The sequence below is a fragment of the Hesperophylax consimilis genome, chromosome 20, assembly GCF_061612785.1.
Source record: "Hesperophylax consimilis isolate HC1 chromosome 20, BYU_Hcon_1.0, whole genome shotgun sequence".
NCBI classification, from domain to species: Eukaryota; Metazoa; Arthropoda; class Insecta; order Trichoptera; family Limnephilidae; genus Hesperophylax; species Hesperophylax consimilis.
The window spans coordinates 16258870-16283502 of NC_142855.1; the positions used below are offsets into that span (position 1 = coordinate 16258870).

Consider the following 24633-nt stretch of genomic DNA (forward strand, 5'->3'; position numbering starts at 1 on the left):
GAAATTTTTTTTAAAAAGATGCCGAAATTTAGTTCCTCAGTCGGCCCCAAGTTCAGTTATTCAAAGTAAATAAAAATACCACACATTTAACCGCATTTTAAATTCAGATATTTGAAGTAAATTCGTAAAAATACAACATATTCCGCGTAAAACGAATTTTCGCGGCTATTGAAAAAAAATTAGAAAAAACATGACATACCAGTGTAAATCGATACAGATGTACAAAATAATAATACTAATTAGGACGATGTATAACCACGTAAAAATACATTTTTGGTCGTTTTCAGATTCAGATTTTCGAAATTTTATGATTTATTTTCGCAAAAATCGAATTCTTTCGAATTACACAAAGACATTTTCGTGCGCGGATAAAAATAAATTTCGAATTTCATAATGATGATTTAAGCCCGATTTAGCAGACTTTTGGATCATGAAACACGCCCACTTTGCATTTCTTACGCTCGAGATTCTAAGATATTCATTTAGAATAAAACCCACGTCTCCAATTTACACCTTTGAGACCTTTGGACTCAACGTGTAAATTGGTTCTCTCTGCTCTATCTGTATAAATTGACTTCTGGCATATGTTCATAGCCACTCGTAGCGTTCCGTCTCTTTCACGCCTTCTACTCTCTGTATGTCTGGCAACGTTGCAAACGAGGAGTAGCTAAACCCATTGGCCTCCGAATTGTCTGGCTAAAAAATTGTCATTCACATCCGAATTACTTTTGTACCAAAAGTTTTAAGTGCAGTGGTGTACTAAATCTTACATAACTTTTAAACTAAACATGCAAACGAAACAATCTTTTTTAATTTACTTGTGCATTGAATCAGGGTATGTAAAAAATGTATGCATTGTTTAAAAAAAAAAATAATATGATTAAACGAGGATATCAAAATTTTTTTTTTTCAAAAACCAATTTTTTTCTTCATTTTTTTATAATTGAATTAAGAAAAGTTGTACATTAATCATACTTTTTACCATAATATATATTTTTTTGCCATTTGGGCTCTTGTTAGCAGCCCACCATGCGTTTTACGAACAAGCTTGTCAATTCCCGAACCACACACCATTTTGAAAAAATTCAATGAATCTGAAATAAAACAAAATTTCAATCGTAAATATCAGGAAAAAATTGTACCAACGGAGTCCTGCCAATTACTACGAAACAAATGCTTTATCTACAGAGCGATTGGCATTTAAAATTTTAAACCCAGATGCCAATAATGTATCCCTTTTTGGTTTTTAAGCCGACAGACATCAGACCCTCAGTCGTTTGATTTTAAGACACATCGCTGTACACAAGCTCGTTTGAGGCCAATGGGTTAACACTTGTTTTCAATGTAGAAGCATAAATGGTGCTTTTCAAATTGTCACTCTTTTGATAAAAATTGAGTTATTAATACTACTGAATTCGTCTCATCGAGGTGAAAAAGACTGCATATTCACCTCTATTTTGACATATTCACCTTCATTTTCACATATTCACCTTCATTTTCACATATTAACCCTCATTTTCATATATTCACCTTCATTTTCACATACTAACCCTCATTTTCACATATTTTTTTTTTTTTAAATTTATTCACATTTAAACCCGCTAAACTACTTATGTAGTTTGTCAGCAGGGACATAGAGACAACATTTATACATTCATAAGATACAATTTGAACGGTACATAATTACATAAATTGGTTACATTGCAGAAAAGTTTAAATAGCAGCATAAAAGCCTTATATAATAAGTAAGTAAAAATAAATGTATGAACAAATTAGTATTATCAACAAGTACATCAATAGTTTCATAAATAGAGGTAGGTAGTCAGGTATTACAAAATAATTGTTTTTCCATTTTCTAACAATATGAATTCCATTTCAGGGGCATCAGTATAAATCATTATTATCCAATAACCATTTCCTTAGATTATATTTAACATTAGCAGTATACATGTTATTATTTTTACTATATAGTTTAAAGTTCTTTCACCATATTTATTAGTACATTTCGGAACTACCAGTCCTTCATTTTGAGTGAATCTTGTGTTATGTTTATGGCAAACTCTTTCCCTATACAATGAATCAGACAATTATAAAATTCACCTTCATTTTCACATTCACAGATTACTCTAAGACCAGCAGATCAAGATGTTAGTACAGTAGAACCCCGTTAATTCGAACCCCGATAATTCGAAAAACCGCGTAGTTCGAAATTTTCACCAAAAAAATTTAGGCAAAAAAAATTTTTCATACCAAATGGTTTTTTAATTCGAAATTCGTTAATTCGTAATTCGAAATTTATTTTTGTCCGCGCACGAAAATTTGTTCGTGTAATTTGAAAAAATTTGATTTTTGCGAAAATAAATCATAATATTTCGTAAATCTGAATCTAAAAGTCAGCCGTGGCGGTAAATCGCCGAAAAATGTATTTTTACGTGGTTATACATCGTCCTAATTAGTATTATTATTTTGTAAATCTGAATCCTTTTACACTGGAATGTCGTATTTTTTCAAATTTATTTCGAATATCCGAGTTTGAAGTGCCGAGAAAATACGTTTCACGCGGATATATGTCGTAGTTTTAGGAGTACACGAAATATCTGAATTTCAAGAGTCGGCCGCGACGGAATACGGCCGCGAATTCTCGATTTACGCGGAAATATATCGTATTTTTACGAATTTAAATTCAGATATTCGAAATAAAGGGCCGGCCGCGATGGAAATCTACCGCGAAATCTCGATTTACGCGGAAATATATCGTATTTTTACGAATATCTCAATTTAAAGGGTAGGCCGTTACCGAAATCGGCCGCGAAATCTCAATTTACGCGTAAATATACAGCATTTTTACGAATTTATTGCGAATATCTGAATTTAAAGGGCCGGCCGCAATGATAATCGGCCGCGAAAATAAAGAAATAATTGGTATTAATACGAATTTACTCCTAAAATACCACCCGGATTTGAAGAGGCTGCCGAGAAAATCTTTTTTCGGCGTATTTTTAAATTTTTTTTTTTCATTTAATTTCGAATTACGTGGGAATTTGAAATTTGATTTTTGATGTCCCGTGGATTTCGAATTAACGAGATTCTACTGTAATCGTTGAATTGAACTTTCTATGTCAAATCGAGCCGTTTACTATGATCGCTCTTTTAGTGTAACAGGCCCGCTCATCTGGAATAAACTTCCCTCAGCTCTTACTAATCAACAGAATTTGGCTTAATTTAAACGGGCTTATAAAACAAAATTATTTAAAAAATCCAACCATTCATAAATCTCAACTTCTTTGCAATATTTTATAATAAGCCATATTTTCAAACTTCCGGTAATTGTTTGGCTTCGGTTGCCTCCTTATTGTACCTTTTTAAAAATTCTTTATATAAGTTGAATAACAAATATTCAGCAGTCAAGCAATGCCTCTGTTTGAGAAGTGTGTTCTTATAAGTCCAGATTGCAATACCTTTAACTTTAATATGCGTTCTTAAAGTCTGTGTGTGTGTTTGGTTGTTTTTAGCCACGATCGATGTGAAGCGCAATATTTGCGCGCTGGGCGTGGCTGGCTGGGGCGGGCAGGTGGCGCTGGCTGAGAACCTGGGGGAGTACGACGCCGTGCAGGAGAGCGTGCTGAAGCTGTACGACGTGGGACGGCGCAGGGACCAGGACGACGAGGCGGTGAGTACCATAACCAATCAGTGGCAGCATATATTCATTTATTGGTCGAGTGCTTAAGATCCTCTACTATGAATGCGGAGGTCGCGGGTTCAAATCCCGGCATATAATTTATATTGTGTTATTTCACAAATATGGATAAAAATCCTTATACTGTTGTACAGCCCAACAATAAATCCTTGTACTGTTGTACTGCCCAATTTGATTTTCCTTTCCTAAACACGCTCATTAAAGAACATAAATATATATTATTAAATTGAATACTAGAATTGATGATGGCATTTCGATTTCCAATTACAATTTTGTCTTCTGCATGCAAACCGTATCTAATTTTGTGTAATAAGCAATAAACAGTGTTCGTCTCAAGTGACTTCCCAGGCAAACATGGTACTGTATATTATGCGGCCTGTGCAGAATATAAATAATAATATATGTGCATTGTTCGTGAAGTTTTGTATTAGTGATGGACGAACCAGTGGATGCAGTCCGTTACCCGTAGGTTGATGATAGTTAGGGGGCATTTCACTATCTCTGATTATGTTCTGACTAAGCACTAATCCGCGGATTAGTCATTTTTTCGTTTTCACTATATCTGAATAACGCTAACGCTCGGGTTAGAGTTCGATTTGACTAATCAGTGCTCGAACCTCACGTTAGGCGCTGTTCCTCGAATCAAAGATGGCGTCAAAAGATTCCGAGTTTGACAGCGGAGAAGTGAGTCGAATTTTGTTGCGAATTATTATGGATACCGAGGTTTTTGATTTAATAGAAGAGATCGAGGAGGCAGAAGCAGGTGAAAGGGCGGCAATGCGAAGGCCGCGAGTTTTAAGAGCTCGAATGAATTTGAATGCTTGTATGATCCATCCTGAATTATTTGATTGTGTTCAAAATAAGAAACAATGTATTAATTCGACACGAATCTATCTAAAATGACCTGATAATCAACATAACATAACCAAAAAAATGCACACTTTGCGGTGTGCGGACTGTGGCGGGAAACTGGATAGTAACGCTAGCATTCCATAGACATTGCGGCAAAACATGAAAGCCGTGCTAGTAGATGGGGTAACTGCAAACATTTTGCGATGTTGCCAGACTATTTGGAGTGTTATCTATCCGGAAGCTCGGCAACAATGGTGAAACGGTCGCCGTTGAATAACGAAGTTATTCTGATCTTTAAAGCCAGCCAACGGCTAGCTAGTCAGATATTTAGCCCGACATAGTGAAATACCCCCTTAGTCTAGTATATAGTTAGTGATGAGATGGATCATTTTAGTTATGTATTATACATTTGATGGAAGCACCCTCCCCAATAAAGAGTCCATTGAAATGCTTGGAGTAAGTATATCAGCCTGAAGCCCGAGTAAATCTGGAGCACAACAAACTGGGCGTCTTGTGTAGGGCTGGCAGATTCTTCAATAGTAACCTGCTGCTTAACCTGTACAAATCTCAAGCACGTTCAACGTAGGGGGCCACCTCTGGGCTGGAGCCCCACAATACTTGATAAACCTACTTGATTCTGTGCAAAGGAGGGCAGTCCGTCTGATTGAGCCAGCTAGTCCAAGTAAACTCTACGTACACAAGAGGAACACCCGTTCACAGTTGATGTTGGCTTCATTAGAACGGGCCGCTTCTTCAACCGGAACGAGTTACCGGTATCTGTTTTTCCTCCTTCATATAATTAGGGACTCTACAGCCCCTATCTTAACCCGCCTTACAACGCTGCCCAACCGGGTGGCGACATAGCTCCCCTACCTTTACAGTGTACAGACAGTGTCGCTCTTGTAAGGTGTCACATAAAATGTGCCACGACAGAGTTGTTTGGTGTTCAATTCTTTCTGCCTACCCCCGAGAGGAAACAACATGATGGTAAGTTTGTATGCAAGCTTGGGGTTAGTTTTTCCAATATGTAGGACAATGCATTTTTCAACATTGAGTTTTAGTCCAATGATTTATTTAATTTAAGTCATTTTGCAGTTAGTCGTGGCCATAGAATAAAGAAGAAAACTAGAAGTGCCTTCCAGATAAATTTGAATGAAAGCAAATGTGCCGCTGACTTAGTACCCTTTAGTTCTAGACCATTTAGCATGAAGTCTGTCTCTCTTGGGCTTGCCTTAAATTGTATATCGCTATCCCATTTGAATTTCGTGATCATGGTGGAACAGTTTTGAATGGAAGTATGTATAGGACCGAATTGGGCTTATATTTGGATCATATATCTATTGTTCAATCAATGTGAACATCCCGGAATAATTGGTATTCAGATCTGTGAGTAAAAAATAAATAGCCTGGACCCAGAAGTGATCCTTGAGGGTCACCACTCAGTTGACAGTCGGTTGCCAATCTAGTTAAGCAAGTTCCCCTTCATTTCTCCTTCCCCTCTCGGATGTGTTGAACAAACATTAATGATGTAATTTTTGTTTGTTTCAGGAAGAGGACGAAGAAGAGGAAGTTGGGAATTCAGACAACGAAGGGTCGGATTCCGGTTCCGATAACGAAGGTAACGTACATTCTTTTTCCACTTCCATTCATTATACATTTAACCTAAATATCTGCCGTAGATCACCCAAGCTCCTTCATTTAACCCCATAAGTCTCTTTGTAAGAGACGCTGGGTCTCTAGCATATAACAAACAAATGTTTTTCTTTCACACTGGTTATAAACATAATAAAACCAGATTATTATGACTTTTTGCCAAACGTTTTATTAAAGTTGAGAGACATATTACACATATACGACAGCCGCTACCTTAACCCTCCTCGCAACGCTGCCCAAGCGGCTGGCAATACAGCTCCCCTGCTTTTTTACCATTAACTTCTTGTTCAGTTGCAATGTTTTCTATGTATTTCAAATGATATCTTATTGTTTTCATTTTTCCTAAAAACATATACCGTTTTAGAAATTAATTATGTATTTAAAATAAACTTTACTAATTCTAAATAATAAAATTGTAACGTGACAAGTGTTGTCAAAATCCACATTTTGTACTCCAAACCACAGACATAGGAATTAATAGACGAGAAGATAATGGCGAGGGGTAAAATCATCTGTTGAAGAACGAAGGGAGTAAGGCTGACTGTGATTCGTCAATAAATCAATCTGAAGGTAAATAGGCATCTCGCATTATAATATCACCATTTAGTTCTTAAAAGTAAAATCTGCTTTTGAATGAATAGACATTTCTACATGGGAGCGCAAATTACTCGCCACGTTATGAACTAATTTGCGAAGTCCAAATTCGGCAAAGTAAGGCAGCTTCTATTTTCAGAGTCGTAGTTAGTTTCAGAGTATTTAGTTAAGACACTTTTACAAATGTCTCATAATTTACTTACCCCAGTAAACAACGATGAGCACACTTGAGAATCGCTACATTGTGATGTGATAGTACAGTAGAACCTCGTTAATTCGAAATCCACGGGACATCAAAAATCAAATTTCGAATTAACGAATTCCCACGTAATTCGAAATTTTATGAAAAAAAAAATTAAAAAAATACGCCGAAAATCGATTTTCTCGGCCGCCTCTTCAAATCCGGATGGTATTTTAGTTGTAAATTCGTATTAATACCAATTATTTCTTTATTTTCGCGGCCGATTACCGTCGCGGCGGGCCCTTTAAATTCAGAAATTCGCAATAAATTCGTAAAAATGCTATATATTTACGCGTAAATCGAGATTTCGCTGCCGATTTCGGTCGCAGCCTACCCTTTAAATTGAGATATTCGTAAAAATACGATATATTTCAGCGTAAATCGAGATTTCGCGGTAATTTTCCGTCGCGGCCGGCCTTTTATTTCAAATATATGAATTTAAATTCGTAAAAATACGATATATTTCCGCGTAAAACGAGAATTCGCGGCCGTATTCTGCCGCGGCCGGCTCTTTAAATTCGGATATTCGAAATAAATTCGCAAAAATACGATATATTTCCGCGTAAAACGAGAATTCGCGGCCGTATTCCGTCGCGGCCGACCCTTTAAATTCAGATATTTGATGTAAATTCGTACAAATATGATATATTTTCGCGTAAATCGAATTTTATCGGCAGTTTTTCGTCGCGGCCGGCCTTTTAAGTTCAGATATTTGAAGTAAATTCGTAAAAATATGTCATATTTCGGCGTGAATCGAAATTTTTCGGCCGATTTCCGTCGCGCCGTATTTTTTTAACTCGGATATTCGAAGTACAATTAGTAAAAATACGATATATTTCCGCTTAAATTGAAATATCGCGTGATTTCCGTTGCGGCGGGCCCTTTAAAATTCAGATATTCGAAATAAATTCGTAAAAATACGATATATTTACGCGTAAATCGAGATTTCACGGCCGATTTCCGTCGCAGCGGGCCATTTAAATTCAAATATTCGAAATAAATTCGTAAATATATGATACATTTACGCGTAAATCGAAATTTCGCGGTTGAGTTTCGTCGCGGCCGACCCTTTAAATTCAGATATTTGGTGTAAACTCGTAAAACTACGACATATATCCGCGTAAAACGTATTTTCTCGGCCCTTCAAACTCGGATATTCGAAATAAATTTGAAAAAGTACGACATTCCAGTGTAAATCGATTCAGATTTACAAAATAATAATACTAATTAGGACGACGTATAAATACATTTTTCGGCGTTTTACCGCCACGGCTGACTTTTAGATTCAGATTTACTAAATATTATGATTTATTTTTGCAAAAATCAAATTTTTTCGAATTACACGAACAAATTTTCGCGCGCGGACAAAAATAAATTTCGAATTACGAATTAACGAATTTCGAATTAAAAAAAAATTTGTATGAAAAAATTTTTCAGCGGAAATTTTTTTGGCGAAAATTTCGAATTACGCGTTTTTTCGAATTATCGGGGTTCGAATTAACGGGGTTCTACTGTATATGTTTCTAAAACTGATTCATATAATACGGTGTGATTAAAATAAAGCAAAATAATGCTTACTTATAGAATGTAATACGACAATTGGGTTTATTCTCTTTTTCACATCTATTTTTACAAGTTTTCATAGTACAAGTCAACATTTTGCCGTGTTATTTCGTAAAATGAACCGATGATGCCTCGACCATAGTTCGCACAAGAATGATGACGTCACGTTTTCAAATTTCACTTGAGGCCATATGCGAGCCCAGCCGGCTCAATGGAACCGGTATGGGGAGTGGGGATAATACGCTTTTAATCACTTAGGGCAGGTCTACTAATATTCATATGTCTATGCTCCAAACGTAGAAAAATAGAGAGAACTCGATCTTTCGAAAACACATTCATTTTGTTCAGGGAATTTGTAACTTCACTTTTTATCTCTTTCATGTAATAAAAAATAAGAAATTATTTTCAATCTTTGGCTATTTTTAAAATTTTATTAATGGCATCCAGTCTAAATATTTGAGGCAAACTGGAAATAATTATTATTTCTCTTTCTAACATCGAAAAAATTATGTATTTCCGCATCATAGAAAAACAGTAAAAAAAGATGCCCGGTCATATATGAACCTAAAAAGCTGGAGGTATTAAATAAAAGAGATTTGACGCCAGTAGCCACATCTTGTGGACTGAAATTTATTAACATTATTATTTAGCAATCTTTGTGGAATCTAATCTTTAAACTTATTGCAGGTTCGGTGGTGTTTGACGGTGACGCTCTTGCGGAGCTGGTGGCGGACGGGGATGCATCCACCGATGAGGCGGGCGCTGCGAGCCACTCGGACGGCAACGCCAGCGACGGCAGCTCGAGCAGCAGCCCGGACTCGGCTGACGGCGAAGACGACCGCAACTGGCTGCCGCCCATTTTGCGCCAGAGGGGCTTCCGGGCCATGGCCACAGGTCGGAGGGCCGCCAGGCGCCGGGGCCGCCGCCGCCGCAGCGAGCCCAACAACCACGACCAAGACGAGGCTAATGATAACGACGAGGCAAACGATAACGACGAGGCAAATGACAACGACGAGGCCAATGACCACGACGAGGCTAACGAAGACAGCGATCACCTTGCCCACTTTGTCTTCCCCGACACGGATTGAAGTAATGTTCTCAAGGTGTAACCAAATTCAGAATCATTATAAAAGGTTTTATCATAGAAAACCTATTTCTAACTCTACTATCAAATCATATCCTCAAATGATTTGACAGTATGCATGAAATGGAAAGGAGGGATTAATAAATAAATAATGATTCTGCGGTCTGGATTTACCACTTATTTGCCTTTCTGTTATGATAATAAAAGTAATTATTGTTGTACAAAGATGTATTGAATAGCCAAGTGCAATTGATTTATAATATATTGTTTTAAAGACAGTTTTTCAACAATTGTGGTTCTTTTTAATTTCAAACTGTGTCTGTGTACCTCTTTTCAAACTTCAACTCCTCAGAATTCTATTCTGTCAGAAGATCAGAGTATTCTGACAGAAGATCAGAGTATTCTGTCAGAAGGTCAGAGTATTCTGACAGAAGATCAGAGTATTCTGACAGAAGATCAGAGTATTCTGACAGAAGATCAGAGTATTCTGACAGAAGATCAGAGTATTCTGTGAGAAGATCAGAGTAATCTGTCAGAAAGTCGGAGTATTTAGAAACAACACATTTCGATAGACAAATGTACTATAAGGCTTCTCATAATACAAATGATTCACATTACGTTTGTTGTAACTAAAATTACTGATATTTTATTAGACAAATGTAATATGAACCATAATGTCACCTCACTTTATTGCTCATAAGTTTTGTTTTTCAAATTGCGGTCAGAACCTTTGGTTTCATAAAGGTGCTCATTTCAATTCTACTGTGGTTAACTTTTAGATTTGAATATAAAGCGTGGTGTTTTCTCTATCTAACACCGTTAGATTATATTTGTCATCACAACAGTAAGGGGATTTCTGTGAGATCATACGAGGGTTACAGTAGTACTAAGCAGCAGATCCAGAGAGCCTGCTTTCAGCGAGCGCAGTGAGAAGCTGTGCACTGGAAGTACGCAACAATGGAGCGCTCTCGGTTTATGTGGATTCCCTACCGACTGCGCAGACTTTTAGATTTGAATATAAAGCGTGGTGTTTCCTCTATCTAACACCGTTAGATTATATTTGTCATCACAACAGTAAGGGGATTTCTGCGAGATCATATGAGGGTTACAGTAGTACTAAGCAGCAGATCCAGAGAGCCTGCTTTCAGCGAGCGCAGTGAGAAGCTGTGCACTGAAAGTACGCAACAATGGAGCGCTCTCGGTTTATGTGGATTCCCTACCGACTGCGCAGACTTTTAGATTTGTCATCACAACAGTAAGGGGATTTCTGTGAGATCATACGAGGGTTACAGTAGTACTAAGCAGCAGATCCAGAGAGCCTGCTTTCAGCGAGCGCAGTGAGAAGCTGTGCACTTGAAGTACGCAACAATGGAGCGCTCTCGGTTTATGTGGATTCCCTACCGACTGCGCAGACTTTTTCATACAAAGCTTTGTTTTGAGCCCATAATACCAAACTGAATAATTAATTTATTAATCAGATGGTGTAGTAGTCCAATACTGATGGATGCTACTTTATTGAAGTGAAACTTCTTTACGCGCGTCATGCAATTTCGAGGAGTAAAACCAACTCATGACCGAAACGAAAATGCGGGACCGATTAAAGTTCATTTGATGTAGTAAAAGTTTTGAAGTAAAATATAAATGCTTCTTAGCTCATCTCGACAACTGGCGTTGGTGGTGTAATGGTCAGCATAGTTGCTTTCGAAGCAGTTGATCCGAGTTCGATTCTCGGCCATGGAATATTATTTTTTTGTTTTTAAGGAATTTTTTTTTTTTAATGGTTGACCATAATATCAATCCACTAAGTAATATTTTAGGCCTGTAGCATAATTGAAAAGTTAAAGAATGATATAAAATTTTTTATGATGTTAACGATAAAAAAATGAAAAAAAACATAAAATTAAAATAAAAAATGGGCCAACGGCACGCGGTGTTCCCAAGCGGTCACCCATCCAAGTACTGACCGCGCCCAATGTTGCTTAACTTCGGTGATCGGACGAGAACCGGTGTGTTCAAAATGGTATGGTCGTTGGCAAAAGTTAAACAATATTAATTTCTATTCTACCTGCCAATAAATATATGAAAATTAGTATAAAAAAGCCCTAATAATATTGAAAAAATTAGCAAGGTGTGTGCGAGGTTGATAAAAATAATCATTACATACGCGCTTGAAAAAGATCGTAATTACATTAATAAGTTTGTAGGAATTTTTTTTTTCAATGGTTGACCATAATATCAATCCACTAAGTAATATTTTAGGCCTGTAGCATACTTGAAAAGTTAAAGAATTTTATGATATTATTAATTATAGTAATGATAAAAAAATAAAAAAAACATGAAATTAAAATAAAAAATAGGCCAACGGCACGCGGTGTTCCCAAGCGGTCACCCATCCAAGTACTGACCGCGCCCAATGTTGCTTAACTTCGGTGATCGGACGAGAACCGGTGTGTTCAACATGGTATGGTCGTTGGCAAACGCTAAACAATATTAATTTCTACTCTACCTGCCAATAAATATATGAAAATTAGTATAAAAAAGCCCTAATAATACTGAAAACATTAGCAAGGTGTAAATATTATATACCTAGTTTAACTCACTCTCCTAACTCATCTTCGCTGTCTACAGGCAGAGCGCACGACTGTGGTCGTGAAGAACCGAGGTTCGATCCCCGCTTTAACTAATTTTTTTTTTCTTTTTTTATAACTTTTAATTTTTTTTATCACATGCTACTTATAAATATGTCAATAGACAGAAAAAAAGAGAGAATGAAATGAAAAGAGAGAGAGAGAAGAATACTAGAAGTTTCACTTCTGTCTTGCGTAGGCTTGACACACCCATTTTTTTTATTTGTGTTTCAAATTATAAAATATATGCCATTAAAGGAATCGATTAATCAAAGGAAGGCATTTTGTCCAACCTACTATATAAATATATGCCATTAAAGGAATTTATTAATCAAAGGAAGGCATTTTGTCGACCTACTACATATATAAATATACGTCATTAAACTAAGGCATTTTGTCCAACCTACTATATAAATATATGCCATTAAAGAAATCGATTAATCAAAGGAAGGCATTTTGTCCGACCTACTATATAAATATGCGCCATTAAAGGAAGGCATTTTGTCCAACCTACTATATAAATATACGCCATTAAAGGAAGGCATTTTGTCCAACCTACTATATAAATATGCGCCATTAAAGGAAGGCATTTTGTCCAACCTACTATATAAATATACGCCATTAAAGGAAGGCATTTTGTCCAACCTACTAAATAAATATACGCCATTAAAGGAAGGCATTTTGTCCAACCTACTATATAAATATATGCCGAAAGGAATCGTTTAAAATAATATATAGTATACTTGTGGCACGTGTTATGAATATGTATTTGACACAATGTTAAGATACTTACTTAGCCCACAGATGTGTTAATAGGCTGTTATTGTGTGTGGTTTTTCTAAGTACATTATTGACTGTTATTATGATTGAATAGTGGGTGGCCAAGTTTGACTTTGTTGGTCTTTGAAGGCCAACGCGCCAGAGTCCCTTCCAGTGGTTGAACTGGAAAAGAGCTCGCCAAACCGACCTACCGACGGTAGAGCATAATTCTCCATTCAGGGCGGGGAAAAATATATCCCATCTACATGATGTTTGAAAGGAAGTTGCAAGGTTGTAGAATGAAAGTAATCTGGATAAACTTTGGACTGGCCGTAACAAATTATATTTGATAAATTTCACAGAGAAATACAAAAAAGGTGAAAACTTACCCCCATCGACCAGAACGTAGAATCTATCTACCCTGTCTAAAATAATAAGAACGTATTTAGTTATGAGGAACGAACACTGAGTGCCGCGAATGGCGGAGTAGATGAATCAGCCATGTAGCTAGAGGACGGCAGCATCAGGATGTGGCTGGCCGACGGCCCAGTGTGGTCCAGCCAGTAGGAGTAGACGGCATCAGAATGTGGCTGGCCAACGGCCTCGCGAGGTCCGGCCATGTAGGTAGTAGACGACGGCATCAGATGTGAGGTTCAGCCATGTAGGTAGTAGACGACGGCATCAGATGTGAGGTCCAGCCAAGAGGAGTAGACGGCATCAGAATGTGGCTGGCCTACGGCCCAGTGTGGTCCAGCCCTGAGTAGACGGTTAATCCGTAAGTTGCCCTTCCACGAGGCAAGGTGGAACTTAATAATGCTCTGAATCAAAATGCACACGGCGAAAACAGTTTATCGGCAGAAATAATCACCGATCGCTTGGATAAACTATGATTACCCCCACGGCCACACATGGTAAAAACGTTTTCATTATTCACGCCACCCGGGGCGAATTCCACTCGCGGGAAATATGACTAGACTTCTAATCTCGAAGCACAAACTGAACATTTCGGTATTAATCGCAAATCCATGAAATAACTTTCGATTAGAGCCTCAGACCTCCAGAAATAATAATTGACCCCCCGACCGGACAGCCTGTCTCTCTTGTCACCGGCCGGGAAGTGCCACCATCTTGAATTTTTTCTCACTTCCTGTTAAAGTTCTAAGTTGCCAGAGCATAAACAATAGACAAGATAAATCACAGATTTGACAGGTTCCTACTTAGAGTAATAATCGTATGTTATTTTCATAACACACGTTCCAGAGTGGAAGATACTCTCAGTATCGCCCTGGTGTAAGACCACCATTCAGAATGGAAACTTTGCTTGACATGGCTTTTAGCCGTGTTTGGTGACCAGATCTGAATAGCTAGGTTCTCCCCCACCTTCCTCTTCCCCATCTCCTTCCCATAACCTTCAGCCTCACATCATACCTCAATTGGGGACGGTTGGGAGCAGTTGGGCCTCTAGTCAGGTGTTGACTATGTAAAAAAATAACCAAAAACTTTCTAAGTTGCGTCTAAAATCGTTCTTTAACTCTTGGAGTGCTGATGAAAAATTTTCGCCACGACATAGATTTTGGTTTGTCCCCCAAAGGATATACAAACTCCAACAGCTCGGAGGGTTTTAAAGCAGAGAATGGGCGGTTACCTCGAGAGGGTTCCCTAGAGGGGTAAGAATAACTTAGGCGAATTTAATGTTTCAAAGACCCAATCACGTCTAAAAGGGATCCAATGACAATCTAGTCTCCTTCAACGGAAGCAATCTTCCCAACAAGCCTTCAATTGATATGCTTGGTGTAACTCTAAGTGACCAGCTCAGGCACGGAGGCTCCATCGAAGCAAGAGTCAAGTTACCCTCACAGAAGCTGGGCGTACTGTACAGTGCCCACAGATACTTTAATAGTACACAAATGCTGACCCTGCAATCTCAAGTGCGCCCCACAGTTTTTTGGTATTTTGGCAGCCACCTCTGGTCCGGAGAAAACTCTGACTGTGCAGAAACGGGTGGACCGTTTTATTCCCCTTTCTTAACAGGCGGTTTTAGAGCACAGGTGTCAGGTAGGTATTACAATGGAAGATGCTCCGATGAAGGCTGCGCAGACAAGACTAAGAGAAGGGTATTTTAACATTTTATGTCAGTCCTGCTTGGGTGGCGAGATAGGCATTGTTATCTGATATTTTTATTTACATACTTTTGGACATATATAGTGGGCATATTAGCTATTGCTAATGTCTTTCTTGGGCATCTCCGACTTCTTCCGCATTCACACTTATTTTCTCTTTTTATACTCCCACGGGGCTTTTACATTTGGGTACATTGAAATGTTTACAAGTTTTTACAATAGTTGCAAAAATAATTTCTTACATTACAGTGGTTTACAATTGGATAAAATAACAATAATTATCACAAACTGAAATTATCAGAAATAATATCTTATATTTTCGTAGAAAGCAATCACTTTGTGGTTTAACATTTTAATGAAATAAAACAATATTTTTTGTTTAAAACCACGAATTTTTATTAATTTTAAGACCGACCGGTTTCGCTTCACTCGAGCATCGTCAGGGTACAAAACTCAAACTCAGTTTAATTTTGTACCCTAACGATGCTCGAGTGACCGGAATACCTAGGTGGGACCCTTGGGGGACACCAGTTTTTACCTCGATAGATTTTAAGACGACACCGTTGATTAAGATTACCTGATAACGGGTACTAATGTAAAATTTAATCCATCTAAACAGGTCACCATATATACCAAGTAGGGAGTGGGTTACTTTAGAGTGTGATGGGAGTGATAAGTTTTAAAAATTCGACCTTATTGATGTTGTTTAATCCAAAATGGTTTTTTTTATTTTCGAAAATTCGATTTTTTCACGGATTTCCTGACAAATCTTCATACAAAAAACCGAATTTTCGAATAAAATAAAAATACATTTTCGGCTACAGCAACATCAATAATGCCATTTTTTGTAATATTAGCATTCTACTACACCCAAAATTCACGAGCTGCCACTGCAAGTAGGTCCAGCTTTTTCAAAAGAATTGAGTTTATTATGCGATCGAAAGCATTAACAAAGTATATCGTTGTTATTTTCATTTGCTAAACTATGTAGGCAAGGAATTGGCGAATTTGCTGCATAATTTGTTTGTGAATGGTGACATTAAAATAGGTCCTTATGCCTAGTGTGTTGAGTAGGTACTCTTAAGTTGACCAGACTCAGGTCAGCAGCAGCAGGTCTGGATGGACACGCTTTGCAAGAAGGACAAACAAAGCATCCTTTCCTTTAATTGCAATCCAGGACTTCGTCGGGATGAGGTCGATGTATGAGTGGCACTTTTAGGTTCAGGATGCCAGTTTGTTCGGACAGCCTTCGTGGGCGAGGGGTAAGGCTCTTGACTAGCAATCCAGGGGTTGCGGCTTCAAATCCCGGCAAATTGTGTTCTTTCACAATTTAAAATAATTAATAGTATATTTTTTACGGCACTTTCCAGATTGGAAGAAACTTTCAGTAAGACCATCGTTCAAAATTGAAACATTACGTGAAATGGCTTAAACCGCCCACCTTTCTCTTCCCCTTCCCCTACCCACTGTTTTCAGCCCTACAACATACCCCGATTGGGGATACCATAGTACCACTGGCTCAGAGATGTGCTTTATTTCAAATAAATCCATTTCAAATGGAAATACAAAATTCAAAATGGGTATTTTCCATTTTGCATTTTAAATGCTTTTCTAAAAACCATTTTGCATTTTGCATTTTAAATGCTTTTCTCAATGCATTTTCCATTTTAAATGCTTTTTTGCAACATTCTTCCTACTATCTCCACTCATCTTTTTTTCATAAGCCCCAAATATCAGTCAGTCCTCAACCTCGCTATGAGAGATAATTTACATTTGTCAAGTTGCTCCCTTCCCAAATTTTTTGTGGTTTCATAATCTGTAGTCGTTTACCATCATGTAATATGTTTGTTCTACATTGATGTCCATTATTAAATGACAAAATTGGTTGAAAATTCTATAATTATTTTAATTGTTTGACCCGAGAAACCATTTTGCATTTTCAATGTATTTTGAAAATAGGTATTTTGCATTTTGCATTTGAAATGCCTTTCTAAAAACCATTTTGCATTTTGCATTTTCAAATGGAAAAGCTTTGACCCATTTCCATTTTGCATTTCAAATGGTTTTGGGTACCCATTTTGCACATCTCTGCACTGGCTCCAGATGGTTGGGAGCAGTTGGGATATGTGTGTGAAGTTCACATAAAAAAATAGGTAACAGGTAAATTTTTATTTATTAAATATAATGTCATCCAATTTCACAAAAATGCGTGTGTGTGCATATGCGCCATCAAAAGTTGGTAGAATGCATTGTCATCGACAAAAAGTCTATCTGCTGAGTGTCACCTTGATCGGATGTAGGCAAGTGGGCTAATTTCCACTTCATTCATTCAATCAAGAAAATAAAATCTAAATTCGAATAGATATACATATCTGAAAATACGCTTAAAAAGATGGTGGTCAACTTATCAAAGTGTGCTGAGTGGATTTCTATCATGGGTAATGAAATTCTAGAGTGTGCTGAGTGTGGATTTCCAATGAGGGTAATGAAATTCTAAAATGTGCTGAGTGTGGATTTTCAATGAGGGTAATGAAATTCTAAAGTGTGCTGAGTGTGGATTTCCAATGAGGGTAATGAAATTCTAAAGTGTGTTGAGTGTGGATTTCCTATGAGGGTAATGAAATTCGTCTACTAGATAAATATATTTTTTAAATTTATTAAGGAAAACTGGTATATATATTTATATAGAGATAGAATACTGCTGTGTTGAGTGTGTTCTTCCCCCAAGTAATGTCCAGGAACGAGTTTTGGATAATTTCACTTCACAAATATATAATCGCCCTGTCTGATATTAGTTATCACTACGAACTCTGATGAGCAATTGACACTACTTGTCCGATTTTACATGTGTCGCAACAATCATTTTAATATGGTGACATTTTGGGATGGGTAAAAGGGTAGGTAGGACATTTGCAGGATTTTGTATTGACATAACACTTGTCCATTAAGCCTGTGGATGCATACCTAACAATCCCCTATATATTGCGCGAACATTCTCCCGGCGTTGAAAGTAACTTCCGAAATTATAGGTACTTTCAAATAAAGTAAAGAATCAAATGTAAAACAAAGTAAGATGAAATATAAATATTCTTATCAATACGCTATTAATATTACAAAGTTAAAACGAAAATTAAAAAAATAATGAAATAAAGAAATAATAATTATTGTGTAGGCAAAGGACACAATTTTACGACTGGTCGTTTGAAGTTCCCGGAAGGGGTCCTTACGCGTGCGACCCGAACCACTCCGTCTTTACCAGGGAACACCTCCTCAAAAACGCCCACCGGCCAATAAAGTGGGGCGCATCCTCTTGATGCACCAATACTATGGTACCTACTAGAATGTTATTCGCGGGACTATTCCATTTTTTCTCATCTGCAGAGAGTGAAGATACTCTATATGCCACTTCTTCCAATAAGATTGAACGAGGTGGTCCAAAAGCTCTTTCCTTTTCAGTAGACTAATGCGTTCATTAGTCAAATCATAAGCAGGTAGATGCTGAATCGGGGTAGACATCAGAAAATGAGCCGGAGTAAGAGCTTCTGGATAATGAGAACTGCTTAATAAACATAATGGCCGTGAATTAAGTACAGCCTCTATTTGTGTCAGAACTGTGAGAAGCTTCATAACATAAAAGTTGAGTACCCACAACCCTATACAGATGCGATTTAATGCATTTAATATTTGACTCCCATAATCCTCCAAAGTGAGGAGCGCGGGGTGGAATCGTCTTCCATTCAATTCTCCGAATGTTAAATTCATTGCGAAGAACTTCTTTAGTTGAACTTGTCGCATTGTCACTGTACATACACGAAACCGGTCCGCGTCTGGATAGAAAACGCTTAAATGCATTTAAAAAATTGAATCGTTGGGTTTTCTTTGCGTTATTTGGCCAAATAGTCGGGTAGTTATCACCAGTAATCGGTACATCGTAGTACATACAATCTGTCAGATCGCAATTGTGAAGTTTGCCCATGCGTCATTCTAGAAAAATGGATTATCGAATTAAGAGGAAGCTACAAGCCAAAAATGTGTATATTCTTGCTATACCTTATACTGTAGGTAATAGGCATTTAAATCGCTTGACTAACGGAGTTTAGAAACATTCGATTTCAAGCAAAAAACTGTTTTTTTTATTTTGTAAAATTTTTTTATAAGAAAGCAAAAAATTAATCAAGTGAAACTGTCACAGATAATCTTAGCTATAATACTGTATTTTTGTAAAATTATTTCCTTTATGCGTTCATACATTTCTATTGAAAAAAAATATTTTTTAATAGTTGACATTTATATTTTTAATTGAGTAATTTATTATTTTATTTGTATTCTACTCAAGCGAAGCGATAGGAAAAGCTTCAATTTATCTAAATCACCAATCTTCTTATCGAAATGCTCATCAGTATTGACTTATCCTCTAACTAAACTTTTTAATTTGTCCATAAAAACTGGCATTTTTCCGATAAAATGGAAAACAAGCTTTCTGTCTCCAATATTCAAGAAAGGTGATAAATCTGATATATCAAACTATAGACCTATCTGTATCCAGTCGTCAATCCCGAAAATACTTGAATCTGTCCTGCTCTCTAAACTCTCGCCTGAAATCAATAAAGTAATTTCACATCGACAACACGGTTTCATAGCAAAAAGATCTACTCTAACAAACTTAATGATATATCAGGAATATATAACTAATTCCATGAACAATCGTCTTCAAACAGACGTAGTGTACACAGACTTTAGTAAGGCTTTCGACAAAGTCTCACATAAAATTCTTTTAAACAAACTAAGATCCCTAGGTATAACTGGGCATATTTTAAGATGGTTCGAAAGCTATCTTCACAAAAGAAAAATATCAGTAAAAATCAATTCACATTTTTCACATCACTTTGAAATCTTCACCGGAGTCCCACAGGGGTCACATCTGGGCCCAGTGTTATTTTCCTTGTTTATCAATGACATAACTTCCATCTTCGATGGAGTTATGATACTTTTATTTGCGGACGATTTAAAAATTTACAAAACAATAACTAATCATGATGACTGTAGCGTATTGCAATCAAATCTTGTGAGGCTACAAGAGTGGTGCACCCTTAATGAACTGTTTCTCAACATTGAAAAATGTCAATTAATAACTTTTACCCGAATCAAAAATCCCATTAAATATCAATATAGCATCAACAACAATGTCCTAAAAAGAGTCGAACAAATTAAGGACCTTGGTATATTATTTGACAGTAAATTAACCTTTTTTCCTCATATAAATGAAATAACCAACAAGGCCATGAAATGCCTGGGGTTCATTCTGAGGACGATAAAAGAATTTAAAACAATTAATTCCTTCAAATTGCTTTATACTGGGTTGGTAAGAAGTAATTTGGAGTACAACTCAACAATCTGGGCTCCATTTTATAAGACTCATCAGCAAAAAATCGAAAGAGTACAACATAAGTTTCTAAGGTTGGTTTATTAATTACAAACTTGGAATACCAATCGAAGAACTTAATTATACATGTCTAATGGAATTACTAAACCTAAGCGATTTAACTACAAGACGCACAGTGAGTGACTTAGTTTGCCTTTTCAATATATCAAATGGCAACCTGAACGCCCTCGATTTAACGAGCTTAATTAATTTGCGTATACCTACCCGTGATACCCGTTTAAATGCTCTGTATTTTGTTACCAAATCTGCCAATAATTACTTCGTAAACTCTCCAATTCAAAGGCTTCATACACTTGGAAACAAATATAGTTCAATCGATGTCTATCATTTCCAATCGGTTTCCAAATTCAAAACCAAAATATTAGAACTTTTAAAATAAAATAATAAACATCTAGCTATTGCACTTCTTATTGAATTATTTCCTCAAGATTGACAAAACAGGCTTATACCTACTAACTATCATGTTAGATTTGCTTTTTGCTTGGTTTTATATGTCTAAAGGTGAATGTTATATTATTGCTTTACTATTCTATATTTATAATTTTCACCATATTTTTTTTATATAAACTATGTAAAATGGCTGACCGGTCGCCCTCGATTTAGCAGGCCACTACAACCAGTCAAACGCAGTATATTTGTTAACAATACTACCAATAATTATTTCGTTAGCTTTCTCAAAGGCCTCATATGTGTCATATTGTATCATGTTACTGCTGCCACTACCTAGCATTTACATATAAACTTTACTAATTTAAGTCTGTATAACTTAGGAGTAGGAATAATCTTATTTTTGTACTATTTCTTGCATATGTCAAATGGATATGGTTATATGTATTTTTACTATTACTTTTATGAACTTGCAATCTTCAAAATATTATTTTTTTATGAAATATGTATGTAAAAGCCCAATGGGCGTATAAATAAATAAATAAATAAAGCATGAAAATAATGGAAATAATGAAAAAACATGGAAACAATCATCACCCAGGTACTTTCGTTGACTTAGGGTACTTGGTAGTAGGTACTGATCATGGCATAGATGTCAAATTGTATAGATATTGAGTACAAGAGGGAGTAGAAAATAAATAATACGTCATCATTGTTACTGTTAAATTACATGATATATTAGGAAGTTTACATTTATATTTTATTTGCAGTTTTTGCACGTCAGTGAGAACATCTTATTTATATCAAAGAAAAACTTAACTACACACATAATACAGAGAAGATTCAAAAGAAATTAATAATTCAACAATTACAAAGGAAATAAAACAGCAGAAGATAATAAAAGCAAGAAGAGAGACATTCAAATAGAAGTTATAAATATATAATAGAATGAAACGATTAATGAGAACCAACAACATTTCTCTAAGTAAATAAATAGATTCATTTTGTAATTACATTAATGACCAAATAATTTAATGACTTATTGATTAATTATAAACAGCCTTAGGCCCTTGAGACTTATTTAAAATTCCACAAATAATAAAACACAATGAAAGTACTCACAGGACATAAGTATTATTTCCCAAGTAAATAAATCCTTTAGCAAGCCATTGTAGATTTACCTTCAGGCTCGAGTAATTACCAAATAACTAGACATTGATTGTTGCCAAAAGTAACATAGTAACTAATGAAGAAATTTAAAATAGATAATACATCAATATTCACCTACCTTTGAAATTTTATAAACTCTTTGCTAATCAACAACAAATACAATAAAATAAAAACTTGTATCAGTAATAATCTTTAACAAATCGTAATAACCTAAGCATCCTAAGAAACCAATTCCCCGACAAACTAAAACACGGAATCATAATCCCAATATATAAAGGAGGCTCTAGAGCGGACATAACTAACTATCGTCCAATACATACATTACTAAATTCACTATCTAAAGCCTTTGAAAAAGCTATAAATAATCAACTAATAGAATACCTTGAACAAAATAACATACTATCCCACAGCCAATTTGGATTCAGGAAAAATAAAAGGCACCTCCGAAGCCTTGGCAACAGTTACAGATTTTCTAAATGAAAACTTAGACAAGGGTTCAAAATGCATATCAATATTCTTAGACCTGTGCAAAGCATTTGATACTATCTCACACTCTAAACTATTACAAAAACTATCTAACATTGGTATAAATGGTAATGAACTTACTATTATTAGCGATTACCTGTAAAACCGAAAGCAAATTGTGAAAATCAATAACTGCAACAGCAATCAATTACCAATTAGCTACGGCGTGCCTCAAGGAAGCGTTTTGGGTCCTACCTTATTCTTAATATAAATAAATTAAATGAGTGGAAATGGGCATCTAAAGTCTCCCTGCAACCAGAGTGGATTTGGTCAGCGATAGATTCAAAACAAAGGGATTAATATCCAACCCAATGTTGAGAACCACTCCGGGTCTCGGTGTAAAATGGTACAGTAAATGATTATCTAATAACAAAGTTCAAGTAAAAGAGCAAATAAATTATGTATGAACATTTTAAAATGCAACTTGTTTGGATTTAGAAAATAATTTATTGACATAAATAAATTCTCCTGATATTACAGGATATTTCTCTTTGCAGGAAAAAATTTCGAAAACAATATTACCATTAAAATCCATTCATCACAGTGTGAAAATAAAAAAGAATGCGGTAATGTAAATTGTTTACCAATAACATGCAAAAATAGTATAAAGTATCTGGGTATCATAGTAGATAGACACTTAAAATGGAACGAACAAGTCCAAAATACGGCAACCAGAGTAAGAAAACTTATTTACTTTTTCATTAGATTGAGAAACATCCTATCATATAATATGATTAAAATAATATATTTTTCTTTTGCCCAATCCATATTACAATATGGTATAATCGGTTGGGGAGGGACTTTCAAAACTAACCTTTCACCTGTAGAAAAGGTTCAGAGGTTAATTTTGAAAGTCATCCTAAGAAAACCATCGATATTTCCAACCACGGAGCTGTTTGACTCGTTTAGGGTTCTTAGCTTAAACAATTTTTTTTAAAAGAATGCACTGTTACAAATTCATAAAGACCATTTCAATTCAACAATTTCTACAAAAATAAGTAACCGATCACGTAGTAACTTAGAAATTCATAAATGTAATACCTTCAATTATTTCGTACCTAATAAGTACATTTTTATTTTTATATCTTATTTTTTCTAAGTTTAATAACTATTATATTATTTAAGTTATATTTTTTAGATTGTAATTAAATTTCTTATTTTCTTAATTAGGTATATAGTGTTATCAAATTTATCAACTAGTTTTATAGCTATTTGTTAATTTTAAGCTACATCAACTAGTGAAATTTAACAACCTATAAACCATAATGACTCACAACACTCCCCAACTCAAACACGAGAAATAATTTCTCAATTGAGTTGGGCAATTTTTGTTAAAAATTTCAAATTTTTTCGCAATCAGCCTCGAAATATCTACATTTGTAAATTATTGTAATGAGTTTGTATATTCAATTAAAAAAAAAACAAATTTTATAACACTGTTCATTATATTTACATTAAGTAAAAAAGACAAATCCTCTAAAATACAATGTATTGTTACCTGTATGCCTCATTATTTCTTTAAAAATAATATATCCTTACATTGCTATCTGTATGTCTTTTCTCATAACATTTAAATATAATTAAACATAATTTAAATCAAATATAAAAAAAATACAGAATTTTTTTTGAAAACGAATTCAAATTAATTAAATCCACCAAAATACGATCTATAGAAATATTATTTTTAGTAAAAATATTTTAATTTCAAAAACTATAAAACTGTAAAAAAACATCAACATAATTTAAAAAAAAAAACAAATATTTAAGCATCAAAATTTGGTTAAAATAATCAAAAAATATTTTTCAATTAATCCAAACATAAATTTCAAAGCTTTCTTTTCCTATTTAGTTTAGTTTAATTTCATAATGTAGTCATTTTAGACTTGTATTTCATTAAGAATCAACAGATAATGAGTTT

The 24633-nt window shown here is 35.5% G+C and overlaps 1 protein-coding gene and 2 non-coding genes across 3 annotated transcripts in view; 1 reads left to right on the forward strand and 2 right to left on the reverse strand.

Annotated features, from left to right (window-relative positions):
- Nucleotides 1–9974, forward strand: part of mahj (LisH and WD40 domain-containing protein mahjong) — a 70610-nt gene extending 60636 nt beyond the window's left edge. Inside the window, exons 27-29 of the mRNA XM_089643655.1 lie at nucleotides 3513–3670; nucleotides 6098–6167; nucleotides 9288–9974. Coding sequence (XP_089499781.1) covers nucleotides 3513–3670; nucleotides 6098–6167; nucleotides 9288–9688 — 629 coding nt within the window. The 3' untranslated portion in view covers nucleotides 9689–9974. The remainder of the gene's footprint in view (nucleotides 1–3512; nucleotides 3671–6097; nucleotides 6168–9287) is intronic.
- Nucleotides 9975–11599: 1625 nt separating this feature from the next.
- Nucleotides 11600–11718, reverse strand: LOC149414196 (5S ribosomal RNA). Its single transcript, XR_016304167.1, has one exon. It is a non-coding gene; the product is annotated as a 5S ribosomal RNA (ribosomal RNA).
- Nucleotides 11719–12040: 322 nt separating this feature from the next.
- LOC149414197 (5S ribosomal RNA) lies at nucleotides 12041–12159 on the reverse strand. Its single transcript, XR_016304174.1, has one exon. It is a non-coding gene; the product is annotated as a 5S ribosomal RNA (ribosomal RNA).
- Between the last annotated feature and the right edge of the window lie 12474 nt (nucleotides 12160–24633).